This window comes from Grammomys surdaster, unplaced genomic scaffold (assembly GCF_004785775.1).
Source record: "Grammomys surdaster isolate TR1022 unplaced genomic scaffold, NIH_TR_1.0 332257, whole genome shotgun sequence".
NCBI lineage: Eukaryota > Metazoa > Chordata > Mammalia > Rodentia > Muridae > Grammomys > Grammomys surdaster.
In genome coordinates this window covers 14,124-32,962 of record NW_021627516.1, presented here as the reverse complement: position 1 = coordinate 32,962, position 18,839 = coordinate 14,124, and the positions used below count along the sequence as shown (strand labels likewise).

Sequence of the window (18,839 nt, the reverse complement as noted above, 5' to 3'; positions counted from 1 at the left end):
TTCCATCCTGCAAATTCATTTGTAATAACAAAAAGCCAGGATAGTGAGAACTATTCTCAACAATAAAAGTACTTCTGGGGGAATCACCTCAGAGCAATAGTGATAAAAACTGCATGATACATGATACATGATGCATGTACAGAGACAGGCAAAAAGATCAATGGAATAAAACTGAAGACCCAGAAATGAACCCACACACACCTATGGTCACTTGATCTTTGACAAAGGAGCTAAAACCGTTCAGCGGAAAAAGGACAGCATTTTCAACAAATGGCGCTGGTTCAACTGGAGGTCAGCATGTAGAAGAATGCAAATCAACCCACTCTTATCTCCTTGTACAAAGCTCAAGTCCAAGTGGATAAAGGACCTTCACATAAAACCAGATACATTGAAACTAATAGAAGAGAAGGTGGGGAAGAGCCTTGAATACTTGGGCACAGAGGAAACGTTCCTGAGCAGAACACGAAATGGCTTATGCTCTAAGATCAAGAATTGACAAATGGGACCTCATAAAATTGAAAAGTTTCTGTAAGGCAAAGGACGCTGTCAATAGGACAAAACGGCAACCAACAGATTGGGAAAAGATCTTTATCAATTCCACATCTGATAGAGGGCTAACATCCTAGATATACAAAGAACTCAAGGAATTAGACTCCAGACAACCAAATAACCCTATTAAATGGGGTACAGAGCTAAAAAAGAATTCTCAACTGAGGAAACTCAAATGGCTGAGAAGCACCTAAAAAGGTGTTCAACATCCTTAGTCATCAAGGAAATGCAAATCAAAACAACCCTGAGATTCCACCTCACAGCAGTCAGAATGGCTAAGATCAAAAATTCAGATGACAGCAGATGCTGGTGAGAATGTGGAGAAAGAGGAACACTCCTGCATTATTGGTGGGATTGCAAGCTAACCACTCTGGAAATCAGTCTGGAGGTTCCTCAGAAAATTGGACATAGCATTACCTGAGGACCTAGCTATACCACTCCTGGGCATATACCCAGAAGACTCAACATATAACAAGGACATATATGCTCCACTATGTTCATAGCAGCCTTAATAGCCAAAAACTGGAAAGAGCCCAAAAGTCCTTCAACAGAGGAACGGATATAGAAAATGTAGTACATTTCACAATGGAGTATTATTCAGCTATTAAAAACAATGCGTTAGCCGGGCAGTGGTGGTTCACGCCTTTAATTCCAGCACTTGGGAGGCAGAGGCAGGTAAATTTCTGAGTTCGAGGCCAGCCTGGTCTACAGAGTGAGTTCCAGGACAGCCAGGGCTATACAGAGAAACCCTGTCTTTAAAAACAAAACAAAAAAAACCTCAAAAACAAAAAACAAAAAAAACAATGCATTCATGAAATTCTTAGGCAAATGGATGGAACTAGAAAATATCATCCTTCTGCCCACCTTAATTTGTAAAATAAAGGCTAGAGCCGGTGATTGGGCAGTAGAAGGGGAGTTGGAGCGGAAAAGTTTGGGGGAGAGGGAGAGAGAGGAGGATGAAGAGGAAGAGAAGGAAAGGAGAGGAGGCAAGATGGCTGCAGACGTCACCCTCGTGTCTCTAGAAGTCAAGGTTAGGCAATTAGGATAACCATTCTAATTGTGTGAGCATCTTGTGTACTGAGTATTTGCTGATATATAAATCTATTTGGTTACTCTTTAGGCATCTAGAGTTTTGATTTACTTGGTTGTTGGGTGGTGTGGCAACGGACTATGGGGTAGATGACCGTGGAGGAGTGGGGCTAGCATTGCCTCGCCAGAGAGCCTGTTGAAATGAGGACACCCAGCTCGGCCAAGGTAGCCGGCGAGTAGTGCTAAAATCTGTCAACATGGTGCCAGAACCTGGAGCCATCGGTCTTTGCACTGCGGGTGCCACCATTAGTGCGGGAACTTAGAACAGGCAGCCAGACGGCTGCTGTTTTTTTTCTACTACCTCCTGCAACAATGCTCCTAGAAATGGATTCTCCCTCCTCCAGAAGTCCTCTACTGTCAATAGTTCCTCCTCTAGATCAATGTGAAGTCATAGCATTCTTCCCCCCCCCCCCCCATGACCCTACAGTCTCTGCCCGCCTCTGTCTAATCTCTGGGAAAATAGTCTTGTCCCCAATAGCTGTTGGCAAGCACTTCTGGTTGAAGTTCTCTGTTCTCTTTTAGGCTGCTAAGGTTCCTTGGGCTTTAGGAGAAAGAGATGTAAGAATTTCTATCCCCTCCCATCTGGTATAACTGGGTGTAACAGCCCCTTCTACTTCCTGAGACCAGGAAAGTCATAGCGCTCAAAAGGATTTTGTAGATGTTCTGAACTAAGACAAGCTAGACTCTAAATACATTTGAAGATCTTGTTCCAATAGTACATAAAAGTCATCAAGTTTTCACTGGTCAGACTATAAAGATGTTTTGGGTGCAATGGGTCACATGTTGCATTCATTTATTTTGAGACAGGGTTTAGGTATGCATTCCAAGATGCCATAAAACTCATCTTATAGCCAAGCTGAACTTGAGATTGCAATTTCCCTGACTCTGCCTTGCAAGTGCTACGAGTACACGCAGGCATGTCCCGCCAAGGTTGACTTCACCTGTAATTTTTAATCTGAATACAAGAAAACTTTACATAAATCTCTTCCCTCTTTGAAGGCAAAGCTAATGGGGGATTTCAGAAAATTTAGAATGACTTTGAAAACTGATATCTTCTTCCCATTCGTATATTTGACAAATATACATATACACATATTTGATTCATAATCACATATGACTTTATGTATAAGTTAAGTGCAAATGTGAGCTGTGATCCAAAGAGGACTTTAGCAGGCTAAAGGCTATGTGTAAGGACCTGAAGGCACAATGTTTTAACAGAGGCTGAAGTCTTTGTGCATATACGCAACAGGACTCATGGCAGCCGTCCCTACCCCATATGGCTGAAAGAGATAGAAGGTCAGGCCTCCTACAGAAGTGACTAAGGTCCAAACACAGGAGACAGAGTCTCCAACAGCTGCAGCTAAGAACCTGTCATCCTGGGCCCCTTCAGCTGTGTGTAGGTGCCACCTACTGTCACTCAGGGGGCAGGACTTGAAGCGCTGTCCAATCAGAGGCCCTGGTCTCAAGGCATGTCCAATCATACACGCAAACGGAGGGCGGGGGCGGGCTTTGGCTGTCGCCCAGCCTTTGTCTGAGACCCTCCATGTTGGAATCCGTCTCCGCTGCTACGGAAGCGGCTGCGCAGCTTTGGTGGCGCGGTGACACTGTGGGTGCTGGGCGATGGTAAGAAGACGCCAGCGTCCCCCAGAAGTAGATATGGTGAGTGTGCGTGTGGCGCCCAGAGGTGACGGTGCGCGAGCGGGAAGCGCTGTGGCGGAGCGGGGTCTGCGGTGAGGCCTCGTGGGATCCCCTGGGCTGTGGGGTTGCTCGAGCCCGGGCGTCCTGTCCTTCCAGACGCGGCGACTGCAGCGGGTTCTGGAGCCTTCTCTGAGCAGCTCTGCTCTGGCTGCCTGTTTGCTCCGGATCATGAGTGACGAGGATTGATGGATCATCAGGGGAGAGTCTCTGAATGTGACGGTCATTCACGAAAGGAACTGTGTTCTCTAGACTCCCCAGCCCCTTCGTTCTCTCCGTGGCACACCTAGTCCGAACACAAATGTTTGGGAAGCAGGGTCGCAAATCCAGAACCTAGGCCGGCTCCACTGGCGCCTGACCACCTGTTCTTCCACATCCCCGCCCACCTCCCAACACAGTAATTAACCCTTTCACTCTTTTTGTACAGTCCTGGGCTTACTACAGGTGCTCCGCAGACCCGCTGCACTGAAAGGCTCCCATTTGTTCCTTATGATATATTTTCCTTACGGTATATCCCAAACACAATTTTTCTTTCAAAAAAAAATGTTTTGTTTTCTTCCAGGTACCAGAAAAATGGATTTCTTTCTTTTTTTTTTTCCCTTAGTGTGTCTGTGTGCATGTGTGTGTGAGAGTGTATATATGTGCACCGAATGAGGACAGTGCCAGAAGAGGGCGCGTGCTTGATTCCCCTCAAGTTACAGCAGGCTGCGAGTTGCTTGATGTGGATGCCGGGAACCAAGCCCCAGGTCCTCTGGAAGAGCAGCAACTGCTCTTAACTGCTGAGCTGACTCTCTAGGATGTTTGTGTGTGAACATTTCAGGAGCGTAAAGCAGAGAAGAAACTCTGAAGTCCTTGTTTTAAAAAGACTGTGTCTTTTGTCCCTTTTTTTTCCCACTCTAGGCTAGGATAGCTTATGAGAATACTCTTGTCTACTCTCCCCATGGGAACTGTGAGGTGTCCTCATCCCTGACCCCCTGTCTTTTACAGGTGGTAGGTTTCTGAACTGCCTGAACCCAAATGCTTACAGTCGTCCAGTCTCTGGTCTCTTAGGTATTTAGCAACACTGAGTAGACCTGAAACGTGGGGTGAGCTATGGGAGAATGTGAAGGAAGTGCCAAGGTTTCATAGGCTGCCAAGAGGTCCACTGTTTGATTTGCTGCTGACTGTGTGTGGTTTTTTCTATTACCTAGTAATTAATTTCTAATTAATTAGTAATTCTATTTTTATGTGTTATACTGATATGTCTTTGTGTCGCTCTTAACGATACAATCCTTTGATCCAGGTATATCTATCCATAGATGATATTTGTAGCGTTGAGACCCATGAACTATTTTATCACAGTATTTGAATTACAAACTGCGTGCTAGTGTCCTGTAAGGATAGCCATTCTTACTGTTCTTATTCTAGGGTACTGTGTCCTCCCCTCCTCTAGGAGGTTTTTTGAGGTGTGGGGGTGCAGTCTTTCAGGGGAGCACCCAGATGCCCTGCTGCTGGAAGGAAGGTCCTGGTATACTGTCATCTAAAAGGAACTTCCGTTGTTTCCATGTCTGGCGCTGTTTGATAATATTTAGTCTGTGCTGAAGCTACAGGTGGTCCGCTGTGTGGAACAGCCAGTCCCTGGTGGGACTCAAGTAGCCACTGGGCGAGCGTTCAAAGCCTCTTTGGGGTCACACGGGTCTGTGACTTTTAACTCTTTTCTTCATTAATGTTGGGAGTTGAGGGCCAAAGAAGTGCTTGTGTGTCTGCCTAACATTTACTTAGGGCTGCCTTGCAGCTTCACAGGTCCATTGTCATCATGGTGGAAAGCATAGCAACATGCAAGCAGACTTGGTGCTAGAGGGGCTGAGAGTACTACGTCTTAATCCCAAGGCAGCATAAAGGGACTACTCCCACACTGGGCAGAGCTTGAGCAGAGGAGACCTCAAAGCCCACCCCCACAGTGACACACTTCCTCCAACAAGGCCACGCCCACTCCGACAAGGCCACGCCTCCTAACAGTGCCAAGCATTCAAACACATGCTTCCAAGTGGGGTAAACCGAAGTTGGTTTTTCCTGGGATCCATGGCTATTTGCATAGGCCCAGCCTTTTCTGCTTCCAGTGTTCAGAGGGCTAGGATTAATTAATTAAAATGGAATGCATTAAAACTGAGACACAGGGTGTGTATTAAAGCTCATTCCAGGAGAGACTGGTGGGCCTTGTTGTTGGGGCGAGCTGGGGTAGGGAGCTTAGAAAGTTCATTAGAAAGCATCCATTCTGGATGCCAAACTTTACTCTTTTATTATTTTTTTCCTACTAACCAATAATGATTTTTTTTTGTAAAGCCCATTCATAAAACTTTTATTCCACTTACCAATAATATTTTTATAAGGTTGGATTGATAAATGCCTTTTTGTTGCTCTTAATACAATCTCACACCCATATAAATCCATCAACATATTTTATTTATATTGGGATAATTTGGTCTTTGTCATTACAGCATTAGAGTTACAAGTATATGTTACTATCATATTTAATAGCCTTATTTACTGCTCTTATATATATAATGGCCATATTTACTGCTCTTATTCTAGGTTAATTTCATACATACTGCACACACACATGCACACACACTCAATGCATGTTATGCATTTATACATGCATATATTGAATCTTCCAGAAAATTTCCAGGGTTTTGTGCTTTTTTTTCCCCTCTATTAAGAATTAAGCATGTTGAAATTTTGATATGATAATATCATTAACTAACTTAGGGGAAAATGGTTCTATTTCTAAACTTTTCAACACAGATGGTATATGAAGTCTAGTCTTTCTTTGTTTCCCTGTGAATTTTTATTTTCTCCTAAGTACTGCCTATTTCCTTTACAAATTTTGTGTCTAAGAAAGATGTCACATGCATATAATATCTGTGCAAAGCTTAGCCCAGGCTTCACCATTAACCCACACATAAAAGATCTCGAGTGTGACTGGCATGGAGGACACCTCATTGTTTGTCATTTCCTGATTGTATCTTCTCTTGTCTCCACCTCCCAGGATTCCAGCTCTTTGAATGGTTATTTCTCTGTCTCCCGTATTATCACGACATCATTAATACCCGTGACAGAGAACATTTTGTCACTGACAAAGCCACTTTCTCCAAAGGAATAGCAACTTACTCTCCACCTGGAATTTGTGTTCAGTTATTCTGTTCATTCATAGTCTACTGTCTCATTATTTTGTTTTTGGGTCGTTTTTCTCACTTCTAGATGCGTTCTACGTATTTTATAGCTCCTGAGCATGTGCATACCTACTGTATAAAACAGCTTTTCAAATCTCTTGCCTATTTTCCTTCCTAGGTCTCTATCTTTTCCTTCCTTATTAAAAGTGATTAGATGTTTGTAAGACAATTGATTTCTCCCACTGGGCCACTTCATCTTTTTACCTTTTGTTTTATTTGATGAATATAATTATTTCAGTGCAATTTAAATTAGGAGCATGTTTTTCTTTTTAAAATATAGCTTTGTGTACAATTAAAGGAATCACTCCATTTCCCATAACACCTTTCGAATGTCTTAGCGTGCTTTTATATTTATCTACTTAGTATCTATGGAAATGAGTTCTTACATGGTATGAGGGAAGGGTATGCAGATATTGGTAGCCATACTGTTCCTCTGCTGTTGCTGTACTTTTCAAAGGAAAGGGGGTAGTTAGTTATTGCTGTGTAATCCATTTTCTGCCATCTGTGATCTAAAAGACATTAAATTTAAGGGCTCTGTCTTCATACCCACAGTTCTATTTATCTCATTGCCAAGTTTATAACCTACAGCTTTATAATATACAGAGACGTGTGACACATTAAGATGTGATGATCGTAGCAGATTCATATATGACAGTGGCTCTAACATGGAACTGAGGTTTGTATAAGTTTACTCGGTAATATTTACAAAATGTCAGAATGATTAGGTGTCCCTAATCATCCTAACGATGTGAGATATGAATTCAAATATATAATACAAATTAACATTGAACTCTTCCATATTAAAGTTACCTAGAATCGGTGACATTTTCTGTAATACATGCCTTTTGATACCTCTTAACTTTTTTCTTTACTTTTTTTTTTCTTTACTTTTGGATTTTTTTTTAAGTTTTCTCTCCAGCCTTTTTTTTTTTTTTTTTGAAAATTGCATTTATTTACTTATTTTTGTGTGTGTGAGTGAGCGAACGAGTGAGACAGACTGCATGGATTTCAGAAGAAAATGTTCAGGAGTCACTCTCTCCTTCCATTATATGGGTCTCGGAGATCAAATTGAGGTCATCAGCCTTGATGTCAAGCCCTTTGTCTCCACCAAAGAAGACATCTTGTCAGCCCCATCGTTTTTTATTTTGAAACAATTGTTTTCATTATTGAGATCAGAGATGCCGGGCAGTGGTGGCACACGCCTTTAATCCCAGCACTTGGGGGGCAGAGACAGACGGATTTCTGAGTTCGAGGCAGCCTGGTCTACAGAGTGAGTTCCAGGACAGCCAGGGCTACACAGAGAAACCCTGTCTCTCTCTCTTTTTTTTTTGAAACCCTGTCTCAAAAAAACCAACGAGATAGATAGGGGGGGGGGGAGAGGGAGGGGGGAGGGAGATGAGAGATTAGGCAATGAATTCTTAGTCCTTTTGTTGTTTTACCTAATATTGTTTATCTCCAATGAAGATTGTGTGCTCCTCCATTTTAACACTAGTGTTGGCTGTATCTTCTCTCTTTTTAAGTTCATTGGCTTATAATTGACATGATTTACATATATTTTTGTTTACTGGCATGCTTACATTTATCACCCCAGTACCATAGCCAGCAGAATTAGCATACCCATGACCCCATTGTGTTTTGTAGTGCCCTTGTACAAGCCCTCCTTCTTATGCTTCAGCCCATCATATTTCATGTAGTAAACATTTCTTCGAACAAAAGAAAAAAGTGACGAACATCAAAATTATATAGCTTAGTGAACTATCACAAAGAACACATAATTACTACTACCTGTGTTAAAATGGTTGCCTTTTGTCACAGGTAAAATGTTTGGAATGGGTTAGTTTAGCAGATATCCCACCACCCAAAGCTAACTACAGATAGCATCTGTGGCTTATGCTAAAAGGGTGCCCACTTTGCTTTAACTCATTGTGTTGATTTACATGAGGAATGTCCCCCACAGGCTCCTGTATTTGAACATTTGGTCCCCAGTTTGTTGTGCTGTTTTGAACTTCTACGAGGTACAGCATTGACGGAGAAAGTACATCCCTGGGCAGGCCTTGAGGATTTATAGCTTTGTCCTACTTTCTATCCTCCCTCTGTTTCCTGTGTATGGATAAGAGTGTGGTGAGCTAGTTTCCTGCTTCTCCCACCGTACCATGCTTTCCCTGTTATGACAAACTCTCACTCCTCTTAAACCGTAAGCCAAAATAAACTCTTCCTTAAGTTGCTCTTGGTCATGATATTTTATCATAGCAGCAGAGAAGTAACTGGCACAGCCGCTTACCTGATAGCTACACTATGGTGTTTAGTAATGCCTTCATTTATGACTTTGTTTTGTGACCATCAAAGTTCATGTAACCACTTCTACCTAAATCCATGTTGCTGAGCCGAAGCCACTAGATTTTGACTCAGAATAAAGTACTTTTTATTCTCTTTAAGATATGGACAGTCCTATGCACTAAGCCCACACATTACCTGATTGTCCTGCTCCTTTTGTCACTCCAAAGTTTGAGGAGTTGTGAGCATGTGGACACTGACATGTCTGAAGAGGGCTCAAATCCCAAGACACTATTCAGACAAGAGCCTAGGTCCAAAACTGTACCACAAACGGGCAGAAGCCATGGGATGAGTGGACAGCTGTGAAATTGGGCTCTCGACAAGGGAAGCCCAGGTGATTAAGTGCTAATTATGCAGGTGTCAGTGGCTTATACATCTACACTTCTGGACTTCCTGGCCCAAATTCACCGTGCCCTGCTTTCAGGTTTCTTGGTGTTCTCCTGTGACTGTCATATAGGTTACAGTTGGACACAGGATACTGCACAGCCAATGAACTTTGTAAGGGCCATAGTGTGTATCTGTCACAACTATAACACAGTCACACGTATTCATGTACTTTATCCCAGTAGCTCCTCTTTCTCCCACCCCTTTTCTTGCAGCAAAACACCTGATTGGACAGTTCAAATATCCCCATTCCTGTAGGATGGATTCAGGGAAGGTCAGGCAGATCCATCTTCCTTTTGTACACTATAAGTAGCTCCTGCCAGCCACATTTCCATGTCAGCAGAACCTGATCCTTGCAACAAAGTTGATCCTGGTCAGTGTCTTCCCACAGCTCCTTCTGAATATGAGGATTTGAATGTGCACAGAGAATTTCACACTTGGTACTGTTGCATAACTGTTATAACCTGTGTTAGTCAGGGTTCTCTAGAGTCACAGAATGTATGGAATGCCTCTTTATATTAAGGGAATTTATTGGAATGATTTACAGCCTGCAGACCAATTAACCCAGCAATGGGCAGCTGTGAATGGGAAGTCCCGGAATCTAGTAGTTGCTCAGTCCCACGAGGATAGGTGTTTCAGTTGGTCTTCTGTATAAGCTGGAATCCTGAAGAAGTAAGTTCCAACAGATGTGCTGGCAAGTAAGTGCAAGCAGGGGAAGGAGAAGGAAGCCTTCTTTCTTCCATACTCCTTATGTAGGCTGACGGCAGAAGGGATGACCCAGATTAAAGCTGTATGCCTGGACCTAAGCTATTCTTTATTTGGAATTTGCTATGTCCCAGAATGGCCTTGAACTCAGAGAGCTGCTTGCCTCTGTCTCCTGAGATTAAAGGTGTGTATCACCTTACCTGGACCTAAGCTTTGCATGGCCACTATGCTTAAAGATCCAGATCAAAATTCTATGCCTTCCGGCCTCAAGATCTGGATCACAGGTGTGCCCACCATTTCTGAATTGTAGTTCATTCCAGATATAGTCCAGTTGACAACTGAGAATAGCCATCACACAACTTCTGTTTGAGAGTTTTGCGTTAACATTATCTTATAGAGCTATCATAATATTGTTTGTGTTATTGACGAAAATGCAATGTAGCACACAGCAGTACTTTTGACTAGCAGGGTAAAGTATTAAAACATATTACAAGCATGTCATTGTAGCCCTGATTGCACCCATCAGTCATCACACAATAACTACGAAACCTAACATCTTTCATCCTTTCATGTAATTGTATCTCATGCAAGCTGGATTACTGGTGAATTTTAACAAGGAGCCATAATGAATGGGTTGTGCAAGAGTAAATGTCACAGCCTTATCCACCTTAATCCAACTCAAGCTAAAAAGTTATTTCCAACTGTAGATGCCATTAGGCTATTACAGATCTGTCTGTGATAATGGTTATTTTTGCTTGCTTGCTTACTTGATGGAATGTAGAAGACAAACTTCTGAGTATGTCTGTGAGGGTCTTTATCTGAGAGAGAGTTTTAAACTGAGACTGGAAGATACACCCTGGAGGTGAGTGTCGTTATTTTATAGGCTGAGGTCCCATACTGAATCAAAAAGAAGAAAGTGAACATATAAGCATCCATTTTTCCTGGGCTTTCTGACTGTGGATGTTGTGTGACCATCAACTTCATACTCCCACTACCATGCCTTCCCTGCCGTATGGTCCGACACTCAAACTGTGAAATAAACTTCCTTCCTTAAGCTGATTTTTCAGATAGCTTATTGTAGTAATGAAATAATAACCATGACAGAAAACCAATAACAGTAGTGGGACCACCGTTTCCAGAAATACACATATTCAGGTATGTGTCTATTACATGCTCTGAACAGGTTGTGACTGAAATGTTGAAGAAGACTTGTAGACTAGGAAAGTCCTAGAATCCTATAAATGAGCCATTTGGGTGCTGAGAGAAATGTGGACTATGGAGACGTAGCTCATGAGGTTTCAGAGGGAAACAAGTATTTTGTCCAGAACTGGATTGGAGGTCATTCTTGCTACATCCTCACCAAAGAGTCTAGCTTCATTCTGTCCATGTGATGGGAACTTGCATGAATCTTGATTCAAAGGTAATAGACCAGGTTAGTAAGATGGCTCAGCAGGTAAAGACACTTGCTGGAAAGTCTGATGGCCTGAATTTGATCCCTGGGACCCACATGGTAGAAGAAGGGACCAACTCCCGCCACTTGTCTTCTGACATCCACTCATGTACATGGCCCATGCACTCCCTTCCTTCTTACAGATAAATGCATAAAAAAATGTAATCAAAATTTTTAAATGATGGATTGATTTGTTTTGTGAGATGATTTTCAACACAGTATAGCATTCAGGCTGCGCTATGGTTATCTCTCACTGCTGTTTTCCTGATCTAGAAGGAGAAAGGTCAGCAAGTCGAACAAGAGAGATGTGAAAAATGTGTCGCAAGGTGCTAACTTAAAACACTCACGTAGATCCCAGGAATAGAATAGAGGACCCAAAAATAAACCTACATGTTCTCAGACACCTAATCTTTGATAAGGATAAAAAATAAATAAAATCAATGTTTAAAAAAGCTGGAGAAAATACAACCCTCTTTAACAAGTGGTACTGGGAAAACTATCCACACAAATGTAGAAGAACAAAAGTAGGTCTATAACCTCATCCTGTGCCTGCCCCCAAAATCAATTAAGAATGAAATGAGAAACACTTGACGATATAGGCATAGAGACAGACACTGAGAGGATGACTGATTGCTCAGAAAATAGATGCATAGGCTTGAAAAAAATGTTAAACTCTACAACAAAAGAAACAATTTTTCTTAGGAAAAAAATGTAGGAAGTAAGACACAGCCTACAAATAAAATAAGCCTCCCCCCCTTTTTTTTTTAGCTATTCAGCTGACAAGATTACTGTCTAGAACATACAAAGGACACAGAGCCAGTGAGATGGTCCAGGAGGCAAAGGTGCTCACCCAAAGCCTGACGGCCTGAGTGTAAACCCACATAAAAATGGAAGGAGAGAATCAACTCACAGAGCTGTTCTCTGATTTCCACACATGGACCATGGTGCACATATGTGCATCTCTGCCCTAAATACATACAAAGAAAAAAAATGTAGTTCAAGGCTGTCCTCTAGTAGATAGCAATTACAAAGTCAACATAAGCTGCATGAGACTCAGAAACACAGCAACTACAATACCAAATGAAATAGTTCTCAGTGACATGGCTTGGTAGGCTTTTTCTCTGCCTTGGTGATGCAGATGCAGAACGGTAGATAGAAGCAGGTTCATCAGGAAGATGCTCTGGGTTCACTGATCTCACAAGTGGAGGTCAGTAAAGTTACAAGTCAGGGCTAAAGCAAGAGGCTTTTATAGAGTTTAGGCAAGGAGTGATGGGTGGTGTACCAGCTAGGATCTGGGATTGTGTCCACACATGGTCAAAAACTGAGTTCCTGGGTGGGCACTCTTGACCATAAATGAACAGATGCAGGGTGAAGATGTGAGTCCAGTGTTTTTGTTTTTTGTTTTCAAATGGGTTGGGGAGTTTTCTCTATGCTGGAGGGGTTAGGGGAAGGAGGGCAGATGGGGTTTCCTAGCTTGTGTGAGGGGTGACCAGGGGTTCCAGCTTAACAGTCTTTAATCCCAGAACTTGGGATGCAGAGGCAGATGGATCTCTGTGAGTTCAAGGCCACCCTGGCCTACATAGTGAGTTTCAGGACAGCCAGAGTTATGTAGAGAATCTGTCTCAGAAAAAAAAAAAATTCTTGAAAAAAGAAATACAGATGGTCAGTAAATATATAAAGAATATTGAAAATCCTTAAACCACTGGGAAAGTGCTGTGAGATTCCATCTCACTCAAGTCAGACCACCATTAAGAAAACAAATAGATGCTGGGTAAGCTTATACAATATCGATGGGAATACAAATTATTCCAGCCAGTGGAAGTCGGTATGGAGAGTCTCCAAACTATTTCAAGGAGTTCTTTGACCCAGATATTTCAGTGCTATAGTTTTACTATAACGTATTTCTTATGAATTGACAGCATATGTACTCAAGCGTGTGCACTTGTGTTAGGTCAAATGCTACACTCAGAGACTAGGTGGCACATTTGTGACACTACTGGATATATATCCAAAAATACTTGTGTGTCTGTTTATGGCAGACTAGACAACTTACAGAATTAGCCTAGATTTCAAACAGATGACTGTGTTTTATTCAAACACAACAAAATTAAGGTTGTTTTTCTTCTTCTTCTTCTTCAGGAAAATGGGTATAACTGGAGATCATCATATGAAATGAAATAAGTTAGACTCAGACAAATACCATATTTTCTCACCATATATCTTAAATTCTATGGAGATACATAGAGTCATGTGTGCACGTATATGACATGAACATAAGCAGCAAGACTGTACAAACAGAATAGTGGAGGAGGGAGAAAGGGGATGGCAGGGTGTGTGTGGTCAAATTACATGATATACTTGCATTAAGATGTCTTTGTGAAACCTATCATGCATAATGAATATACATCAACATTTCCAATTAATTTAAATATTTACATTTATTTGCTTAATGGTTGTCTTAGGCATTGTTTTATTGCTGTGAAGAGACACCATGACCAAGAGAAGTCTTATAAAAGAAAGCATTTAATTGTGGCTGGCTTACAATTTCAGAGGGTGAATCCTTTATCATCACGGAAAGAATGGTGACATGCAGTCAGACATGAGGATGGAGAATAGCTGAGAGTTCTACATCCAGATTTGGAAGCAGCAAGAAGAGCAAGACTAGCTTGGGCTTTTGAAGCATCAAAGCCTACCCTCAGTAGCACACTTCCTCCAACAAGGTCACGCCTACTCCAACAAAGCCACCCCCACTTTTTCTCAAGTAGTGGCACTCCCTGATGACTCAGTATTTAAATATAAGCCTGGCCGTGCTGTGGTGGCGCACGCCTTTAATCCCAGCACTTGGGAGGCAGAGGCAGGCTGATTTCTGAGTTCGAGGCCAGCCTGGTCTACAGAGTGAGTTCCAGGACAGCCAGGGCTATATGGAGAAACCTTGTCTCTAAATAAATAAAAAATAATAAATAAATGCCTGTGGGACCATTCTTATTCAAATCAACACAGTGCTTGTGCACAGTGGTTGCATATAAGGACACACAACACACAAGGACACATAAACATCCAACAGTACATATGTGGAGGTCAGACAACTTGCAGGAGTCAATTCTCATCTTTCAGCTTGTGAGTTCTGGGCGCTGAACTACAGTAGTGACACAGTGACAGGTGCCCTTATTCACTGGACCAACTCCATGGCTCACTGTCATTGCTCCAGAGGTGATGAGACCTGAAAGAATGGAGCCAAAGAATAAGGCAGACAAAAGTCTCATTCAATCACTACCTTTATTTACAGCATCAGAAAATTTACACTTTTAGGGTAAAGAAAGGTCATGTGAGTAAAGTTCATATGAGTTCAGGCCATAAACATTGTGAATATTAATAGCAAGTGCCAGTGGGTAAGCTGAAGCAAATCCACTCCTATCTTCTACACCTGGGAGGGACACAAAAAATATTCCATGAAAATTCCATCAGTCAGTAGACTCTTGTTCTATTTTCTTGGATTTTTCTCACAAACACTCTACATTTTCTTCACACAGCTCCATCCCTGGACTATGTTCTGATCAGTCACTTAAAAAACTTTTATAATGTGGGCTGGAGAAATGGCTCAGAGTTTAAGAACAGTTGCTGCTCTTGAAGAGGACTGGGTCCCAGTATCCATATGATAGCTCACAACCATCTGTAACTCCAGCAACAGAAGCTCCAATGGCATCTTTTGGCCTCTGTGGGTACTCGGCCTGCATGTGGAACACATAAATACAGACAAACACATATAAATAATATAATTTTTTAAAAATCTGTTTCTGTGTTTTCCTAGATGGCCTGAAACATTGTTGAATAGACCAGGTAGACCTCAACTCAGAGATTCACCTTAATCTATCTCCTAAGTGCTGGGGAAATATCTTTTTAAAACATTTATGCCAGGTAGTCATGGTACATGCCTTTAATCTCAGCACTCTGGAGGTTAAGGCAGGTGGATCTCTAAGTTCAAGGTTAACCTGGTCTACAGAATGAGTTCAAAGTTAGTCAATGCGACACAGAAAAACCCTGTCTCGAAAAACAAAAAACCAAACAAACAAAAAATTAAAAAAATTTAAAAAAGAAAATGATTATCTCTCTTAGGGGTCAAATAAATAAAAGATGCAAGTTCCTGTCCAGCTGGCTGGAGGGCATAGGTAAGAGCTGGTCCCCAAGAAGAATATTTTGTGAGATGCAAAGCAAATTTGACTTTGATGGTAAATATGAAAGCAAAGTCACCAAATGCCTTTTCCCAGATAGTAGATCCCCAGTTAGAGGTTGAAAGGAGTCCTGTGAGATGTCCTAGGTCGTACTTTTAGCTTTGTTTTCCCAGTGTATAAATTTTTTGGTGGTGTCTACTGGAACTCATTTAGTTAACTTTCTGTATGTAAGTATAATAAGCAGCCTGTATTTTCAGAGTCGAAACATCCTCTTGAGGGAAAGCCATGTGATTTCCTTGGTGCAAGTGCACTGTCCTTGGACACCATGTTTAGGTACCAAAACCACTGTTGCAAAGATAGAGCTCTTACATCAAAGGGGAGATGAGATGATTTGTTTTAGAGCAAGATATGAGTGACCATGTCCTGTGAACACATATGTGTCCCCATGTAGTAACAGTTCTTTGTAACTTTTTCTACATGGACACTTTAAGACACATGGTAGAAACATCCCTAGTCAGGTTACCACAAAGCAGATAAGTCTCTGTTGTGGTCCTCAGATGTTTGTCTGATGACATTCTAAGCCTTTGTGTTGGTACAGCGTTAACAGCAAAGAGGGTTAAGGGGAGGTGACTGTCATTCTCCCTAACACACATGAACTTCTCAGGAGTAGACATTCACAGTGTCAGGGTTCATATTGGAGTCTCTTCTTTCTGGGCTCCTTTGTAAACCAAGAGTTCTTGGTAAGAGACCATGAAGACTTGTATGTATGGAATCTCTGACCATTTTTATCTCACGAAGTAAGTCTGATTGTACTACAGTGTAAGTAAGGCTTCCACTAAACAGCCATCACTCTAGTTTGTCTGATTTATATTGTAACCAATCTATTTTGTAAGAAAATAAATAAAAGTGCCTTTTCTCTTTAGCTTATCTGGGCCAAATTTGTTTTGGTAGTTAAATATATAGCCAATTGGAGGTATTGAATGAGTATTCTAATAGAGATCCAAGGACAAGAAGGATAGTGGTCATTGAAAAATTTTTAAAGTATGTATATACTTTTAGAGGTATTCTTATCCATGACTCAGCCTTAGGGTGCCAGACCTCTCTATATCTTAGATGGGCATACACACCTTTTCCTGTTATGTCCCATCTCCAAACATGACAGCCTGTCCTTAGAAGTACCAGATACCCCGCAGGTGATTGTGAGCCATCATACAAATGCTGGGAACCAAATCCAGGTCCTCTGGAAGAGCTGCCAGTACTCTTATCTGCTGAACAGTCTCTCTAGCCCTATGCATTAATTTTAAATGCCACCAGGTTTCCTTCTTGTCACACGAGTGTCCTCTCAAAGACATTTGTGTCCGTTAGAGTTATAATCATAGCATTGACCACTGAGCTCAGGCTATAGGGGTTCTGCAATGTGTTCTGGGATGTATGCATTCCACAGTGGAAGTGTGTAAGAGGCCAGGATGCTAAGTAGGAACTGGAAAAGTGTACTTAAATGTTCTGGGAATAAATGAGGACCTGTGGCTTCACACCCCTCTCCATGTTCATGCTGGAGATTTGAAACCATGAAAGTAATGTATGTCCGCTTAGGACGTTTGTATTTCCGGGATCCAATGTAATTTGCACATGTCCAGATGCCTTTGCTCCCAGAGCTTGGAGATGACATATATTCCCACAAATAAGGTGTGTTAAATTTGAGTCACTCAGTGCATGGCAGATTCCATCTTGGAGGAACTGGAGGATCTGGGAGATGTCATTGTGATAGGCAGTGGGGAGGGCTCAGGATATGCAGCATTCCCAGGCAAGCTGTCAGAGGCCTACTGACCTTCACTGGGTTAACTCTCTGGGGAAGGTTGTATAAACGCTTAATTATCAGCTCAGCAATTAGTAGACTGTGCTAATATATCTCTTTCAGAGATAAACTGAGTCTCCTCTTCCCTGATCCCAGGGGTTGAAGCTAAAGAGAGAACTTGTAAGCCCTCACAAACCCATGAGTTCATTCTGTGGTCTAGGTAGACTCATGTTTGCCTAGACCTGAATGCCCCCCCACTAGCATGATATAAATTAAGATCCACTTATAGAAGACTACAGAGAGAGGGTACCATATGCATTTTCCAAATCTTCTGGTGTTACTTATTAGGGTCATTTCTCAATGACATGGCACATTGTCCAAGTCAGAATTTATGCCTAGATGTGCCTCTGCTGCCCCCTAATATTTAATGGGGAGAATCTTCACAGGTTCTGATTACACAAAAGTCTGTCAACTCATTCATGTCTTGGAGAGAGACTTGAAAGATATGTGGGTGTTCATTCAGACTGTCCATGAATGGAGGAAAGATGTATGACATACAGTATATCATAGTCCTGTGCTACCAGCCCCAACATAGGCCTTTTCGTTGGGTTGTTTCTCTTTTCAGGTTTGATTTTACTTTTATGGTTATATTTATATAGACTGTTAGGTGGGATGGGGTGTGTGTGTGGTACATATACATAAATGTTCAAGTATAGGCATAAATTTATAGAGCCAGAGGTAGACATTAGGTGTCTTTATCATTCTTCATTTTGTTTTCCTGAGAGATAGTCTTTCATTTAACCAAACGCTCACTACTTCACCTAGGCTAGCTGGATAGCGAGTTCTCAGGATCCACCACTCTTTACTCCCCAGTACTGGGATTACGGATGGACAAAACCATGCCAGCTTTTGATTCAAGCTCACGTCCTCACAGTTGCATAGAAAATGCTTTTTACCCACTGAGCCATCTTTGAGATCTCTATTACTCTTTTTTAAAAAGACTTCATTTTATGTATACAAGTGTCTTAAATAGGGTTTCTATTGCTGCAACAATACACCAAAGTGACTTGAGGGAAGGGTTTATTTGTCTTTCACATTGTAGTCCATCACTGAAGGGAATCAGGACAGGAACTCAAGCTGGGCTGGAACCTGGAGGCAGTTGCTGATGCAAAGGGGATGAAGAGGTGCTGTTTACTGGCTTGCTAGCCTACTTTCTCAGGAGCACCAGCCCAGGGATGGGCCCACCACAATGGGCTGGGTTCTTCCCAAACAATCACTAATGAAGAGAATCCCAGGCCTGCCTACAACTGGATCTTGTCAAGCTATTCTCTTCATTGGGGTTCCCTTCTCTTAGATGACTTTAGTTTGTGTGAAGTTGTCATAAAACTATCCAGCACAATGCTTTGCCTACATAAATTTATGTCTACCATGTGCATGCCTGGTCCCCACAGAGATCA

The 18,839-nt window shown here is 41.9% G+C and overlaps 1 protein-coding gene across 2 annotated transcripts in view; it reads left to right on the top strand.

Annotated features, from left to right (window-relative positions):
• Positions 1–3,186: 3,186 nt before the first annotated feature.
• LOC114616475 (zinc finger protein 883-like) overlaps positions 3,187–18,839 on the top strand; it is a 29,755-nt gene continuing 14,102 nt past the window's right edge. The window contains exons 1-2 of one of the 2 annotated variants that reach the window (XR_003710638.1): positions 3,187–3,297; positions 13,969–14,328. Coding sequence is in view for 1 of the 2 variants with exons in the window: in XM_028761927.1 (XP_028617760.1) it covers positions 3,259–3,297 (39 nt within the window). In the remaining variant the exon portion in view is untranslated. Of the gene's footprint in view, positions 3,298–13,968; positions 14,329–18,839 lie in introns of those variants that run through there. The other variant, XM_028761927.1, reaches the window with a different exon arrangement.